Below are 18142 nucleotides of genomic sequence, written 5' to 3' on the forward strand. Positions count from 1 at the left end.
TATGCATGCGATCTATTTGCATGCACTGCTTTCATTGTATGCTAATAGATCTCATGCATATTCATTGGGGAAATCCTGAAAACCCGACTGGATTGCAGCCCTCGAGGAGAGACTTTGATACCCCTGATCTAGAAAGTCAGTATATCTTGTTAGTGTATATCAGTGGTCTCAAACTCAAACCCTTTGCGGGGCCACATTTTGGATTTGTAGGTACTTGGAGGGCCGCAGAAAAAAATAGTTAATGTCTTATTAAAGAAATGACAATTTTGCATAAGGTTAAACTCTTTATAGTTTATAAAACTTTCCTTTAACAGTTTTACCTTATGCAAAATTGTCATTTCTTTAATAAGACATTAACTATTTTTTCTGCAGCCCTCCAAGTACTCTATTTTTTCTGCAGCACTCACATTTAAAGTTTAATATCTTTTCTTTCTCAAAACTGGCACATTTCTATTACTAAATTGAAAATAAAATCATTTTCTTACCTTTGTTTGGTAATTTCATCAGTCTCTGGTTGCACTTTATTCTTCTGACTGTGCATCCAATATTTCTTCCTTTCCTCCAGACCTCATTCCCTCCCCCAACTTTTTCTTTCTTTTTCTATGTCTGTCTTTCTCTGATTCCTTGTCCCATTTTTTGCTTTGTTTCTGGCTCCTTGTCCGTCCCCCTCTTCTTTCTTTTTTCCTTCTGGCTCCCTGCCCCCCCCTTCTTTCTTTCTTCCTTCCTGCCCTCCCCCATGCCACCGCCGCCGGGGAATAGGCTGCTGCTGCTGGCGCCATCGGGAACAGGCCGAGATCTCCACGGGGCCGACCAACTCTCGCTGCCCGACGTCAATTCTAACGTCGGAAAGGACGTTCCGGGCAGCCAGGCAGCGATTGGCTAGCCAGAACGTCCTCTCGACGTCAGAATTGAGGTCAGGCAGCGAGAGAAGCAGGGAGATCAAAGAGCATGGTGCCGGTGGTGAGAAGGGAAGGGAAGCAGATGGGCACCCCTGCTCTAGACGAGCCGCGAGCCGCACTCTAGGAAGAACAGTGGAGGGTGACCAGCTGTGCGGACCGCCCCCCCCTTGGTACGCCACTGGAGCAGCAGCGTGTCTGGCCGGCTCATTCCATTCAAAGCCGCGGGTGGCGGCTCCTTGCGAGATCCGCGCCTGCGTCTGAAGCCTCTCTGATGTTGTGATGTCAGAGAGGCTTCCGATGCAGGAGCGAATAGCGTAAGGAGCCGCCAACCCACGGCTTTGAATGGAACAAACCGGCCAGACCCGCTGCTGCTCCAAAAGGAAGGAATTATCCAGTCCAGACCACAGGCCGCAAATAAAACTTGGAGAGCCACATGTGGCCCGCAGGCCGCGTGTTTGAGACCGCTGATGTATATGCTCCAGTGAAGATAAAGTGATTTCTATAATACCTTGCAACATAAACTATTGGATTTTAGCAAGGGTATTCTTGTCCCCTCGTTCGGCAACATAGAAGAACTCCTGCGTCGGATGCAGGATATCCCGGCAGCGTCGGCACCCCCGCTGGAGACGCCTCAGAGGGGCGGAAATGAGGTGATCTCCTTGGGGCTAGAGACTACGCTGAGCCCCGACGCTAGGGCACCTCCCCCACCTCCTCAGGTTACCAGCTCCCCACGAGTGGAGGAGCTGCCGGGATAAGGCAGGCATCTACCCTCGGAGGCCAGGGAGAACAGAGAGGGGAGCGTGGAGATGGACTCCCTGAGTTTTCAGGTGAGTCCAAGAACCACCGAGGACTTGGAAACATCAGGGACTACTTCAGGCCAGCAGATGGATTGCCAGGAACTGGTGAGACTATTCAAACTTTTAATCCTTCATATGTTATTGAAAAACCCAGAGAAGTAACACTGGATTCAATTTGGGAGTTAGTGGCTGACCTGGCCAAGTCTGTCAAGCCCCAGCTTTTGCAGCTGGAAAATAAAATTACTCTTCAAGAAACTGAGATAAAAAACATAAAAGTTGAAATTGGTGAATCTAAGAATTCTATTGAGAATATACAACAGGAGTTAAAAGTATCAAAACAGCTTAATGAAGCAATAATAAAAGATAATACAAATATGCGTAGAAAACTGGAATCTTTGGAGAATTTTTCTCGTAGTAATAATCTCCGACTGATTAACTTTCCTAGGATAGCCTCGGTGACACCTAGGGATATGTTGAAACGTTATATGTTGGAGATTTTGGGTATTCCAGAGGATACATTACCACCACTTACTCAAGTATATTACCTACCAATGAAAGCTATTAAATCACCATCTAAACAACAGGAGAATAATCAACTACTTAATGTTTCAGCAATCTTGGAACTTTCGGATAGAGAGCTTGCATCTCCGGCAACATTGCTTCTTACTGTGGCTCTTGCTCCAGATAAAAACTGGTTGCTTAGATTGTTCTTTAGAAATAAAATGAAAGAATTTCTTGGACAAAAAATATTAATGTTTCCAGATTTGGCACGGGAAACCCAGAGGAGAAGGCGAGAGTTTCTTTTGATGAAACCAGGTGTTACATCTCTTGGTGGGACTTTTTTTCTTCGACACCCTTGTAAATGTGTAATACAATACCATATGAAGAAATATGTATTCTTTGAACCATTCCAGTTGACAGCCTTTTTGGCAGGAACTCGGCCGGATGAAGGAAAATCAAAATCAAAGTGAAGTGCATTTGAATAATGATATCCTTTCTCAGCCAAGGGATCTTGTTTTCCTAATATTTGAATTGATAGTTGTTAGCAGTTGTTAGCATTTGTTAATATGTCCGGCTTATTGGATCTAATGTTGAGGACTTGAGCTGAATTTAAGCTAAACATTTATTTTATTTGATTTGATTATTATGTATTTTACCTTTGAGTATTATTTTCTTGCTTTTCTTCAACTTTCTCTACAAGTGGATACTTGATTTATAACATGTAAAAATTTGATAAATAAATTTTTAAAAAAATACTTTGTTAAGATAGGTGTATCTCCACCTTTTATCTGATATCAAACATCATAAAAAATCATATGAGATAGTGCATAAATTCAAACAAGCACTTATCTTTGTGAAATATCAGCACTGTTTCAAAACCCAACGGGGCAACCGTTTCACCTGGTACGGCTTCATCAGGGGAAAACATAGACAGTGCCTGAAAGAAATGACAAATTAATGAATGTTTTAGTGATATTTTAACGATATTTGAAATCATAAATAAATTCAGCAATAAAATTTAACTCCAGTGTTTAATGCAGCAAACTTACGGAACGCAAATGGACCTAAATCCTAGGCAGGTAATTCTCAAAAATGGCGTCGCTCACTACAGACGCTGAGCCATTTAAATTACCCAATACGGAACTGCTGGTAAAACGTCACTCACGTGAAAAACGTAAGTAACGTGATGACGATTGAAAGGTTGGCGCAACCAGGGGACATACACAAAAAAAATTTTTTATCTTCAGCCATCAAAAGGCCAGAAAACAAAACAAAACACAGCAAAACATTCCAAAAGATACAAAGGAACACATTAATAGTAAACTGACCAATCGATCTTGTCATTTAGACCTATTGGCTGAAGAGATTGTAAAGTAAAAATCCAATAGGTCTCACGTCGTTTCAGGGCTAAAGCTCAGTGTTCCCTCTAAGCGGGCGGGTGTTGTGAGCAAACTTTTTTCACTGTGAGCTAAAAATATCGGGCGCCAGCAAGTTATGAGCCAAATAAATATGTTGTCAAAGTTGCTGATACATGAGGACGAGGTATTCAAAGGAATTTTAGGCCTACACGCTAAATTAAATAACGTTAAATAATATTTTTAAGAACACAGAAATTGTAGGGATGAAATGATATCTTAATAAATGTTTTACAACAAATGTAGTTATGTCTGTTACATCCATATGTGTAAACTGTAAATTAAAAACAGTCCAGAAGACAATACGTTTGATGCTTTCAATTTCTAGACCAGTGTTTTTCAACCTTTTTTGGGCAAAGGCACACTTGTTTCATGAAAAAAATCACGAGGCACACCACCATTAGAAAATGTTAAAAAATTTAACTCTCTGCCTATATTGACTATATATAAAGTAATTCTCTTGAATAGGAATCAAATAAACACAAAGAAAGTATTTTATAATTACTTTATTATGAAATAAAAATTATAAAAATTATAAAATACTTTATTCAGTGCGAAACCTGGGCCTGTTTGGCTGAACACAAAGCTGATATTCTGGCTGGAATGGAAGAAAGACACACACGTAGCTCTTCGTCAACAGCTCTCAGTCTCTCTCTGTATTTGGTTTTTATAGCATACAAAAATAGACAAATATACCCTCCATCCTTTTTATTAAACCACAATAGCAGTTTTTAGCGCAGGGAGCTGCGCTGAATGCCCAGCACTGCTCTTGACGCTCATAGGCTCCCTGCGCTAAAAACCACTATTGCGGTTTAGTAAAAGGGGACCATATTGTAAAATATAGAAAGCAGATATAAATTCAGAACTGTGCATAGTAAGTGAAGGGAAGTTTTCATCTCTGGGAATTTACCCAGTTAACTATTAAGTTATTTGGGCAAATTCCTTTGAAAACTGTGGTAATACTGCCTCCACTTTGCTAAATTTAAAATAAAATCATTTTTCCTACCTTGTCTGGTGATTTCTGGTTGCACTTTCTTCTTCTGACTGTGCATCCAATCTTTCTTCCCTTCTATCAGCCTGTATGCTTTCTCTCCTCCACACCTCATTCCCTCCCCCAACTTTTTCTTCCTCTCTTCCTGACCTTTCTTTCTTTTTTTCTGTTTCTCTTCTTTCCTTCTGTTTCCCTGCCTGCCCCCTTTCTTTCTTTCTCCCAGCCTCCTGTCCAGCAGTAACTCTCTTCCCTTCCTCCCCTCCCAGCAGCATCTCTCCGTCTCCCTCTCCAGTAGCAGCTGTCCCTTTTTTTTCCTTGCCCAGCAGCTTCCCAGATTCCTTTCCCTCCTCCCCTCCCAGAAGCATCTCTCCTTCTTCTCCCTCTCCAGTAGCAGCTGTCCCTTTTTTTATCTTGCCCAGCAGCTTCCCAGATTCCTTTCCCTCCTCCCCTCCCAGAAGCATCTCTCCGTCTCCTTCTCCCTCTCCAGTAGCAGCTGTCCCTTTTTTTCCTAGCCCAGCAGCTTCCCAGATTCCTTTCCCTCCTCCCCTCCCAGAAGCATCTCTCCTTCTTCTCCTTATCCAGTAGCAGCTGTCCCTTTTTTTCCTAGCCCAGCAGCTTCCCAGATTCCTTTCCCTCCTCCCCTCCCAGAAGCATCTCTCCTTCTTCTCCTTATCCAGTAGCAGCTGTCCCTTTTTTTCCTTGCCCAGCAGCTTCCCAGATTCCTTTCCCTCCTCCCCTCCCAGAAGCATCTCTCCTTCTTCTCCCTCTCCAGTAGCAGCTGTCCTTTTTTTTTCCTGGCCCAGCAGCTTCCCAGATTCCTTTCCCTCCTCCCCTCCCAGATGCATCTCTCCTTCTCCCTCTCCAGTAGCAGCTGTCCCTTTTTTTTCCTGGCCCAGCAGCTTCCCAGATTCCTTTCCCTCCTCCCCTCCCAGAAGCATCTCTCCTTCTCCCTTTCCAGTAGCAGCTGTCCCTTTTTTCCCCTGCCCAGCAGCTTCCCAGACTGATAGTGGTTTTCTCCCCTCCCAGCAGCTCTTCTTACTTCCCAGCGCAGCGATTCACGAAGGCAGCCTCGGGTCCTTTGTTGTGTCGCGCCGCCTCTGAGGAAAGAGGAAGTTGCATCATCAGAGGCAGCCGCGACTCAGCAAAAGCCCCGAGGCTGCCTTCGTGAATCGCTGCGCTGGGAAGTAAAGGAGAGCTGCAGAGAGGGGAGAAAGCCACTGTCGGAGGCTCCCCAAGATCTCTCCGGCCCAGCGCACGCTTCCGATGCTGATGCAGGAAGTTCAAATGAGTCAATCTTGCCGGTCCTGCGCTGTGACGAGAAACTTGTGCGCTGCGACCTAATATTTTGTGCGCCAGCACACGCCAGCGCAGCTTAGAGGGAACACTGATCACCACCCCTGTTGTTTTTCTTGATGACATCAATGACACAACCTCTAAGGTTGTCAAATGAGTGGGAAGCATCCTTACAATGTTGTACTAATGGTTCTTTCGTTTGCATTCTTTTAATGTTAGATTTATGTTCAGCTAGACGAGTTAAATGGTCTTGTTGTCATGCCTACATAAATCTTGGCACAAGGACACATCAAAACATAAACAATGTGATCTGATTGACAAGTACTAAAATGTTTAAATTTATAGGTGAATTGATTGGTTGGGTTAACAAATTCCTTAGTTTGTATAGAAAAATCACAATAGGTACAGTGGCCACATTTGAAGCGCCCTACACATGTCAGTAGTGCCGCTTTCTTGAACCGCATTGATGTTTAGAAATTCCTTAAGATTTTTTCCCCTTGAGAAAGCAAAACGTAATCTGTTGTTCTTAAACTCCGGAAGAGATTGAATAATGCCCCAATGTTTTCTGATAATTTTCTTCACTTGTGAACTAGATCAGTGATTCCCAACCCTGTCCTGGAGGAACACCAGGCCAATCGGGTTTTCAGGCTAGCCCTAATGAATATGCATGAGAGAGATTTGCATATGATGGAAGTGATAGGCATGCAAATTTGCTTCATGCATATTCATTAGGGCTAGCCTGAAAACCCAATTGGCCTGGTGTTCCTCCAGGACAGGGTTGGGAACCACTGAACTAGATGTTGAATGTTTTAAAACACAAGTAGTACAAGGATCATCTGTAGAAGAACCACGATGTTTATACTCATTTAATAAAAGGTCCCTGTTATTGTATTTGGCTCTTCTATAGGCATTTTTTATAATATAAGCAGGATATCCTCTTGCTTTTAATTTGCTACTCAAATGCTTGGCCTGAATTTTAAATTCTGACTGGAGAGTACAATTCCATCGTAACCTCAGCATCTGGGAAAAGGGCAAGCTGTTTTTCAAATGCCTGGGATGACAACTAGAATATTCAAGAAACGTATTTTTCGCAAAGGGTTTCTCATACGTTCGTGTGGTGAAGCCTTGATGTTCAATGGTGACTTCAATATCTAAGTAATGAATGCGTATTGCAGAATGTGAGAAGGTGAACTGTATATTCGTGTTACAAGTGTTGAGCCATGCGACGAAAGAATTTAGTTGTTTTTCAGAGCCCTTCCATTAAAGGAAGACATCGTCGATGTATCTCCACCATATGTAAATCAGATGTTCAAAAGGGGATTGCTCGATCCAAATTTTTTCAAATGAAATCATAAATAGATTGGCTACCGAGGGGGCAAAAGTTGTCCCCATGGCCACCCCTTGTATTTGTTTGAAGAGGGTGCCATCAAAGTTGAAAAAATTTTCTCACATGGCTAGAGTTGCTAAAGCAACAATAAATTCTGTAGGCACAGATTGTGGCTTAGGTTGAGCTTCTAACACATTCCTAATAACTTCAGTCGCATCCTGTTGTGGAATTGAAGTGTACAGTGAGGATACATCCAAAGTGACCATTAAAAATGGACCCTCACTGAAATCCACAGAATCCAATTTTTTGAGAAAATCCTTGGAGTCTCGAATATATGATTTGCATTTTGGAACTTCATGTTTAATAAATTCATCCACGTATCGTGATAACGGTTCAAGCACTGAACCACGAGTTGAAGTGATGGGTCTAAAAGGAGGATTGACTGGATCCTTATGTAACTTGGGAAGAAAATAAATTTTGGACGTGACTGGATATTTGGTATTCAAGAACCGATAGTCACGGTTTGTTATAAACCCTGCCTTCAGTCCTACATCTGTGATTTTTCGAATTCTGTTTTGTATCCTCTTAGTAGGATCAAGTTTGATCTGCGTATATGCCATAGGATCCTGAAGATCTTCTAAAGCTTTCATTTTGTAAGATGACATGTCCTGAATTACAATCGTGCCACCTTTTTCAGCTGATTTAATAGTAATGTTGGAATTATGTTGTAGATTCGTTAAGGCTCTATGTTCTTCAGCTGTCAGATTGGATCTAAACTTGGTCTGTGTAGGATGTTTGAATAATTTCTGGCAATCTTGATACACCAATTCTTTAAACACACTAAGTGTTGCATCCAAAGGACCTGAAGGTTTCCAAGTGGATTTGGGTACTATGATGGTTTTGTCTGCAAAGTCCGATTTTGATGCGAAGAATAGTTTGATTTCAAGAAGTCTGGTGAATCTCTCAAAATCGATGTTAAATTGAAATTCATTGCTAGGTACCGTGGGTACAAACGATAATCCATGATTAAGCAGTTCAATATCTGAAGATTTCAAATTGTATTGTGAGAGGTTAACAGTTACTGTTAGTTTTTCTGTTGGGATCTTGTCCACGGTCTGCCTCTGATTTGATTTCTGCCTCGCCTGCTTTTCCGAGGTTGATATCCTCCTCTTGGCCCTAAAAAAGGTTTCACTGAACTAGAGCTTCCAGAGGAACTAAGGCTGATAGAGGACGTACTAGGATCCACAGTATTTGTTGGAACTATAGGGTTCTGGGATTCACAAATATTCATCCAATGTCTTTTTCATCTCTGTAAAAATTTTTTAATTTGAATTTCTTGATACTTTCTTTGAATTTCTCTAAATTTTCATTGGTTTTAGTTAACTGATTTTGGAAAGCTTCTAAAGTTTGTGTAGATTTTAAGGTGGAAATGGTCTTCTCAAGATCCACCTTGTAGCTTTCGACTTGTTGCCTGCTTTTTTCAATAATGAGCAGCATCAAGTCGAAGGAACATTTGTTTAAAATCATGTTCCATTTAAGTAAAAATTCAGCATCTTCCTTGAAATTTTGGGGTTCTTTGTTAATTCTCAATCCTCTTGGGATTCTTTCGCATTTGCAGTATTCTATGAAAATGCCACTATTCAATTCTGTTTTTATGATTTTTTTATTTTGATTGAAAAAAAGACTCCAATCTGTAGACAAATTGTCATTACCAGCAGAATTAATCTCAAACTGAGACGGTGCACTAAGAATGGATTCTGCTTGTTCTAAATTGAACCCGAAGGCCGTATTCCAATTGCTTGAGGACGTAGTAGTGTGATATATGGTAAAAACCAAAAATCAAATACTGTGGAAGTATATATCAAATATTGAGCATACAAGGTTACTTCCAACTATAAACGCTGTGATAAGACCACAAACTTTTTATTATGCCATGCCTCAGAGACCAAGTATACCAGCAGGACCTGCTAGAAACAATTTTCGGTCAGAGTCTCAATCATTGGCAAATGGCATGTACTAAACGTACTAAATTATTCTAATATTTTTGTATTTTTTAAATATATATTTTTTAAATTTTTGAATAAATTATTTAAATACTTTGTTAAGATAGGTGTATCTCCACCTTTTATCTGATATCAAACATCATAAAAAATCATATGAGATAGTGCATAAATTCAAACAAGTACTTATCTTTGTGAAATAGCAGCACTGTTTCAAAACCAAACGGGGCCACCGTTTCACCTGGTATGGCTTCATCAGGGGAAAACATAGACAGTGCCTGAAAGAAATGACAAATTAATTAATGTTTTAGTGATATTTTAACAATATTTGAAATCATAAATAAATTCAGCAATAAAATTTAACTCCAGTGTTTAATGCAGCAAACTTATGGAACGCAAATGGACCTAAATCCTAGGCAGGTAATTCTCAAAAATGGCGTTGCTCACTACAGACGCTGAGCCATTTAAATTACCCAATACGGGACTGCCGGTAAAACGTCACTCATGTGAAAAACGTAAGTAATGTGATGACGACTGAAAGGTTGGCATACACAAAAAAAATTGATATCTCTAACTGCTTGGTAAGGTTAGTGATCTCCTCCTTCATAGCTGTAACGTTTTCAGCATTTTCCTTCAACATTACTCTAATTGCCCAAAGCTCCTCCAGAATCTCCATTGAATCTGCACCTTCTGTCGTTAAGGGAGCTTGAGCAGATGTGACTGTCTGCTTTTAATCTCTTCGCTTTACCCCCACAGAGAAAGCATTTTCTTTCTTTGTTTGCTTTGAGGAAACCATTTCCACACTATTCCTCCTTTATTTAAGAAAAATTTGCTTAAAATATTCAAAATTAACAGCCGAATGTGAGGAGCTCTTCAATCAGCCAGCCATTCCGTTATGCTGTCAAGCAACGCCCCTCCACAAATCTCTCTGTTTTGTTTTTGCTTAATTTGCTTAACAGCTGATCACATCCAAGTAAATGACAGAAGGTTCATTAAAAACGGGGTGTGGGGGAATCCTCCAACTTTATTGAGTTAAAATTTAATTTGAAACTTAATTTTCATGGTGGTAGATCACCAGCATTTTTGGCCTGAAAAAGTAGATCACAACCTGTTTGAAGTTGGACATGCCTGACTTAGACTATAAGTGATATATAAATACATAAAATAAAAATGCCTTAAGCGGGCCCTGCAATTAGAGTTACCATATGGCTTCAGAAACAAGAGGATGGATTGAGATATCTAGGTTCTATTTCCATTGCTTTCAATGGAAGTAAAACCTGGATGTCTCAATCCGTCCTTTTTTTCTGGAGCCTTATGGTAACACTACCTGCAGTAAATATACATTAACATAAATACTTTTGTATTGCCCTTGCAGTTCTCTCCTAGGGGAAAGGCACTCAAGTCTCTTCCTTAGCCAAATCTAAGGTGACCATACATCCCGTTTTTAATGGGACAGTCTCGTTTTCGGACCGACCGTTCCATTGTCCCGACCCACCACTTCAGGACCCCGAAATGTCCCGTTTTCAGGGACAGCATCCCGAAGCTGTGCGCGGGGACACCGGGATGGGCGATCACTTTCCTTCCCTGCCGTGCTGATTCAAACCACGGTCCGCTGCTGCTGCTTCTTGCCTTCTTCCTGACGTCAATTCTGACATAGGAGAGGAAGTTCTGGGCTAGTCAGGCAGCGATTGGCTGGCCTGGAACTTCCTCTCCAATGTCAGAATTGACGTCGGGAAGAAGGCAAGAAGCAGCGGCGGCAGACTGGGGTTTGAATCGCTAGAGAAGGAGGGAGGCTGGCAGGCAGCAGTGGTACATGGGGGGGGGGGGGAAGGGTTGAATCAGGCACTGGAGAGAGAGAAGGAGGTAGGCAGGCAGGCAGGCTGGCTTCTGGGGAGGGGGTGGGACAAAGACTGGAAGGCAAGACATAGGAAGGAGGCACTGGGGGCACTAAGGTCACAGGCAGGAGCTACTGGGGGCACTAAGGACATAGGAAGGAGGCACTGAGGGCACTAAGGACATAGGAAGGAGGGAGGGAACAGAAAGGGACAACTGTTGAGCCTGAGTACAGAAAGAAAGGATACATGGTCAGAAGGAAACGCAACCAGAGATTCATGAAATCACCAGACAGCAAAGGTAGAAAAAATTATTTTATTTTCAATTTAGTGATCAAAATGTGTCAGTTTTGAGAATTTATATCTGCTGTCTATATTTTGCACTATATTTATCTATTTTTCTATAGTTACTGAGGTGACATTGCATATTTTAAAGTCATCTGTCTTGACATATTTGAAACCCCCCAAATATAAGTGATAATTAACATTTTCTCTGCCTATAGTGTGCTTTGTAGTTTAAAAAAAAAAAAAATTTATGGTTACCATTATGAATTAATAAGATATTATGTGTACATGAAAAATGAATGGAAGGGATTGGGGCGGGACTGACTATTAATAGATGTCCCCTTTTGATGAAAAAAAAAATGGTCACATTAGCCAAACCCCCAAAAATAGATGAGACCAGGGGAGTATGCCAACGCCTACTGCTTTTCTGAACCGGCACGAGAAAACGTAACACGTCAGAATCTCACTTGAAAAACTCCTCCTCCCAGAATGCCTAGGCCTTCGCCTCGGTCCTCAAGCAGGTGAAAAAACTCCCTGACAGCGGTCTCGCGTGTCAGCTACGGATTGGTTGGGAAGCGTGCGTGCGTGCGCGCGCGCGCTGTATCAGTTCAGCGTTGGAAGATGCCCGCTACTGTAACATGGACCTGAGTGTTGGACGTTCTGGTCCACCGGCGTTGTTGCTGCTGCCCGTTGCGGGGGCTGTGGTCTGCCCGCAGTGGTGCTGAGTCTGCGGGAGCTATGCTCAGCCGTAGCTCTTTCACCAGCTTGGTCGTCGGCGTCTTTGTAGTGTATGTGGTGCATACCTGCTGGGTGATGTATGGTATTGTTTATACCAAGCCTTGCGACGCTCACGCAGACACCTGTGTGCGGCCGTATCTAGCCCGGAGGCCCAAGTTGCAGGTGAGATAAGGGTTGACATGTTTCTTCGGGGTGGGAGGAGGCCATGCATTATTTGCTGCTGACATCTATGTCTTGGAGCGGTGGTGTATCTCTATGTCCCCCCCTTCACCTTTATTTTCAGATTAATGGCCTTTGTTGCCTCCCTGCTCTTAGGATTATGGGGATTACTTTGTTTCTTTTTCACTAATGCGTCTAGAGACCCACCGTCATCCACTTGCTCGTTTTTGTGGTGTCTACTACCGGCTATTTGAATTGTTGTTAAAGAGTATTTTCATTTTTCCGTTGTATGCACAAAAACACTTTGAAGCCCACCGTGATAGGTCGGTGGCATGCGGGTATCCCACTACGAGACTTCTAGTGCCCTCATAGCATGTACTGTTTTGCAGTAGTTGACAAATGTCTGTGATGAAGATGGAATGGTGGAGTTGGGCTGGGTTAGACTGGGAAGGGAATACTTAGTGGTCGTAGGGGAGATGAAAAGCCATCCTCTGTTTTTCATTCACAGTCATCTAGTAATCAAATGCTTAAACTCTGTGTATTCCTTGTAGCAAGGTTCAGACAATGGTGTAGCCATGGGGAAGGGGCCTAGGTCCCCCCTCCCCATTAAAGCATTGTCTGCTGGGGCTGGCAGGAATCCCCACCAGCAGAAAAGGTTCTCTGGTGGCTGGATAGTTTGCAGCACTTTCTTGGGACTACTGCTGCCGCTGTGCCACCATCACCCATGCGCATGTGTCTTGGTTTTCTTGTATATGTGAAAACCAGTGATGTAGCAACTATGTGGCATGGGGTCCCTGCACGGGAACAGGTTGGCATCCTTCAATAATTGAGCACAGCTATAGTTATTCTTCAAACGACTGCAGACAGCAGTTCCTACTCTTGAAGAGATAAGAAGAAATGATGCATGGGGGGGGGGGGGTAGAAAGAGAAGTTATAGGTAGCTATGCCACTGATGAAAACACTTTGTGTGTATGTGTGGGAACAATGGAAAGAGCTGCAGGTGGAGGACCTTTTGTGATGGTGGGTCTTGGAGATCCTTGTCAACTCAAGTTGGGGGTGCGAATTGAGACCAGGAAGAGGAGGATGACCAAAACTGCAAGCAGTATTCAAGGTCTAGTTATACCTTGGATTATTAGTCATTATAATATTCTCCATCCCTTTCTGCTTAACTTCTGATGTTTGATTTATTTTGTAACCTCCACTGTACACTGAGCCTTTGAGTCAAGGATTTCAACGTGTTGTCCACAGTGATTGTGTGATCCTTTTTTCTTGGGATGATTCTTAAAGAAACTAGTAACATGTACCTATAGATAAAGATTATTTTTTCTTGCATCACTTTGCACTTTTTTTAATATTAAAGGACCTGTTTGCTGAAATGCATTGTTGTTTTGGACTTGCCTTGGGTTAAATGCAAAAACTTTGTGGTAAGCACGGAGCTTTTGTAGTAAGCATGTTGATAGCGTGGATATTTACTGCTTCCTGTTTAGGAGGCAGTAAGTAACAGATTCTACAAATGGCGCCCTAATTGCAGCTGCCTAGTGATGCCTAATTCAGAATCTGCGCCAGACTTTTAATTGGCTTAATTTGTATTGTAATTGACCATGGCAGTTTCCAGCCAATATAAAAAAAAAATAATTAAGAGTTCAGCGCAACAGCACTTAAGTGGAGGCGTCCTCCTATGCCTAACGATGCCTATGTTAAAAAGTAGGCGTGGTTATAGGCAGAGCATATTCTTGGTTGACTGAGGTGTCGTTAAGGTGTCTGACATACTCGTGAGTGAAAAGCTGGCCTAATGGCACCTAAGTGTTCAGATTCATTAGCTCCAATGCAATTCCTCAGTCCAGTGGTGTAGTAAGGAGGGGCAGACCACCTTGGTGGGGGATCTGATACCTCTCCTCCTCTTTGCCCCCCCTGCTACTTCCTACTCTTCCCCTGCTGTGACATACCTTCAATTCCCTCCCACAGTACCACTATCTCTTTGCCGGTGAGCAACAGTTCCAGCCTCCTGCTGTGGCGGCCTCGGCTCTCCCCTCCCCTCTGACAGTATTTCTGGGTCACACAACTAGAAAGTGATGTCAGAGGGAGAGCCGATGCCAATGTGGGCAGCAAGTTGGAGATGCTGCTCGTGCCTGGGAAGCTAAATAGGTATGGGGGAAGAGAAGGGGATGAGGGGGGCGCCACCCTCACTTCGCCAGTGCCTCAGTTTGCTCTTGATTTAACAACTTTGAATAATTTTATCATCTACAAATTTTATCACTCTTGTCTGTTTATTTTCTCAAGGTCATCATAACTATATAAAAAAAGCGCATGTTCCAGTACAGATCCCTGAGACACTCCACTATTTATTATTCACCGTTGGGAAACTGACCAGTTGATTTTTTTTTTTTTTGGGGGGGGGGGTTCTATATATCACATAAGAATTTATTTCTAAACCACAGTTACCGTAAAGTTCAATGCGATTTACAAAAAACTAGCATATGATCAAAATGTAATATTAAATCAGCAATTAACAAATGTAACTAAAACTGATAGGTTTGAAAAAGACCTGGGTCAGCTAGACAAGAGTTCAAAATGTGGAGAAAGACAATCAGTAGTTTAAAAAACGTGTTTATTCAAGACTCATTGAACCTTTGTTGGAAGGTAGAAGATTTGGAAAATAGAGGAAAGTGAAAACGTATACTCTGATCTATAAACTTTCCAAAATCATTTTTTGTACCAGCTGATGGACAAGCTGAAGATTGTTTGAGATATTAAAGGTTTGAGAAACAGCTTATCTGCCTGTGACTCGGATCTATTATTTAAAAAAAAGTTCAGGTTAATTATGAAGTAGCCCAAAATGTCTCTAGAATTTTTTAAGTTCTTTTGATATGTTGGAAACTTCTAGTTACCTAACTATGCAAACTGATACATTAATAGCAAACGTGGTATTAAAATTGGATAAAGACTGGATCTTATTTAGAAGTAGAAATGTAAACTTTTATGGAAAAACCAATTGTCTTTCTGATGTAGCAAAAACTACTCAAAAAGGAGGACATAAATAAAATTATTATTATTATTTTTATTGTTGAGGCTTGATATTCAGTTGGGAGCTCAATTTTGTTTGAACTACCCATGTAAATGTGTGATTAGATGGCAAAACTTTAAATAAATATTTATAATTCTCAGCAAGAACCGATTTTCCTTACCTGCTATCTATGCTGGGGTTTGTTTGGGTCCTGCCTGTTGCTAAGTGCAGCCGTTCATCTTGCTAGGATGTGGGAGCTTGATCCAACATTTTTACCTGCTGTTTCCATTTGAAACTTTCTTACCATCCTGCTATCTGTGCTGGGGTTTGTTTCCTTCCTCTGGCTAAGTGCAGCCATTCATCTTGCTAGGGTATGGGAGCTTGCTCCATCCATCTCCTGATGTCAGTCGTGAGACTTTTAAATTCATAGTGCCTAGCAGCGCACCACCTTTGTATAGCGACTTGAGCAATGATTATAAGAAATTTGGGTAGTTTTTACAGTTATGCTCATTTTATTTAATGCTAGGATTTGGAGAAGGGTATAATTTAGGAGAAACATGTTAACCCAGGACAAGCAGGCAGCCTATTCTCACATATGGGTGACGTCATCCACGGAGCCCGGATGCAGACAGCTTCGCAAGCAGACTTGCTTGTAGAAACGTAGAAGTTTTGAGTCAGCCGCACCGTGCATGCACGAGTGCCTTCCCGCCAAGCGCAGGGCGAGTCTCCTCAGTTCTCAGTTTCCGCGGAGCTGAGAAGTCCATCTTTGACACTCTGCACCAAACTTTTCTATTTCATCCCTTCTCTCACTGTGGTTTGTGTTACTTTTTGTCGCGAATCGCTGTGTTATTTCTTTTCTTTCAGTTTAAAAAAAAACCCTAAAAACTAAAGACTTTATTTTTCTTCATTCGACTGGCGGGGCAGGCCGCTTGGCCGCAGCCTGTGGGCTTCAACTTTGCTGCGGCCATTTTTCCTCCTATGTCCTGGCCAGCAACAGGCTTCAAGAAGTGTAGCCAGTGCCAGTGTGCAATTTCACTCACAGACCCACACCGTTGGTGCCTCAAGTGCCTCGGGCCTGACCATAATCCTAAGGAACAGCAGAACAGGGGTTTTTACTCCCATTACTTCCTAGTTCCGAAAAAGATGGGCGATCTGCGACCCATTCTGGATCTCAGGGCTCTCAACAAATTTTTAGTCAAAGAAAAATTTTGCATGTTGGCCCTGGTGTCCCATTACTCCCTTCTAGATCAGAACGACTGGTTATGCTCTCTGGATCTCAAGGAGGCTTATACTCATATTTCCATTCTTCCGGCCTCCCATCAATATCTCAGATTTCGGATGGGGAATCTGCATTACCAATACAGAGTGCTACCCTTTGGCCTGGCTTCATCTAACAGAGTGTTGGTGGTGGTAGCAGCAGCTCTAAGAAACCATGGTCTTCAGGTGTTCCCCTATCTAGATGACTGGCTCATCAAGGATTCGACATCTCAGGGGATGGTCTTTTTGGCCAGAGAGTATTTCAAAATTTATTCTCCTAAGTTGCCAACACTCCCACCATCCCATTCTGGTTAGCTTGGAGGTCACCCATATGTGAGAATAGGCTGCCTGCTTGTCCTGGGATAAAGCACAGTTACTTACCGTAACAGTTGTTATCCAGGGACAGCAGGCAGCTTTTTTGTGCTGGAGCGTCGGGTGCTGGTTTTGAGACAGCATTTTGCCTGTTGGGTTTCGCTGGTGCTCAAGTCACAGCTGCTGAAGGCGCAGCAAGCTTTGAATGAGTTTCTTCATTGGAGGACGCAAAGGTCATGGGACTATTATAAATTTCAGCTTTTTTGGTTTGCTAACAAGGGTAGTCATATGTTCGGTCCCATCGCGGGTCTGGCGGTGTTATGGCCCTACGTGACTCTCAGGCTACTCTTCATCATAAGACGGAGGATGTTGGTACTATTCTATGGAATTTTTTTGCTGCACTGTATGACTCGCTGGGCACAGACCTCCTGGATGGGAAGGTATACTTAGATAGTTTAGATTTGTCCCATCTGTCCATTCGTGATGCTGACATGTTGGAGCGCTCTATTACTGCAGTGTTCTCCCTAGGGCCTTTCAGCCGGGTGGTCCGCCCGGGTAATATAGATGACCGCCCAGCTAAATTCTGCTGCCACTGCTTCTCAACATTTAAAAAAAAAAAAAGCCGGCTTGGAGATTTCACCTTAGCCCATAGTGAACTTATGCTCCGGGGCTCTAACGTGTGCGTGCCGGCTTCCCTTCTCTCCACTCCGAAACTGGAAATTATGTCCGGGGGGGGGGGGGTAGAAGAGAAGGGAAGCTGGCACGCACATATTAGAGCCCCGAAGCATGCGTTCGCTATGGGCTAAGGCGGGAGATAAGTCAGTGAAGCTTACCATTTGCTCTTCTTGCTGCCGGGTCCTGCCTACTTTCAGTTTCTGCGAAGGCAGGACCCGGCAGCATTTTTCCCAATCGATCGTGATCTTGGGCCGATCAGCCTTCCTCTCCGACAGCAGAATTGACGTCGGGGAGAGGAATGCTAGTCGGCCCAAAGGAGGGAGAGCTTGGGGCAGCGGTGGCTTTGGGGCCTGTTCCCTGATGGCAGCGGCATTGGCAGTGGCTTGGGGGAGGGCAAGGAGAAAGAAAGAAAGAGGGCAGGCAGGGAGACAGAAGGAAAGAAGAGAAAGAGAAAGAAAGAAAGGGCAGGAAGAGAGGAAGAAAAAGTTGGGGGTGGGGAATGAGGTCAGGAGGAGAGGAAGCATACAGGCTGAAAGAAGGGAAGAAAGATTGGATGCACAGTCAGAAAAAGAAAGTGCAACCAGAGATTCATGAAATCACCAGACAGCAAGGTAGGAAAAATGATTTTATTTTAAATTTACTGATCAAAAATGATTT

General features: G+C 42.8%; 1 protein-coding gene across 1 annotated transcript in view; it reads left to right on the forward strand.

Annotated features, from left to right (window-relative positions):
• The first annotated feature begins 11882 nt into the window (after window positions 1–11882).
• CLPTM1L (CLPTM1 like) overlaps window positions 11883–18142 on the forward strand; it is a 332661-nt gene continuing 326401 nt past the window's right edge. Inside the window, exon 1 of the mRNA XM_033929667.1 lies at window positions 11883–12240. Coding sequence (XP_033785558.1) covers window positions 12079–12240 — 162 coding nt within the window. The 5' untranslated portion in view covers window positions 11883–12078. The remainder of the gene's footprint in view (window positions 12241–18142) is intronic.

Source organism: Geotrypetes seraphini, chromosome 2, assembly GCF_902459505.1.
Source record: "Geotrypetes seraphini chromosome 2, aGeoSer1.1, whole genome shotgun sequence".
In the NCBI taxonomy this organism is placed as follows: domain Eukaryota; kingdom Metazoa; phylum Chordata; class Amphibia; order Gymnophiona; family Dermophiidae; genus Geotrypetes; species Geotrypetes seraphini.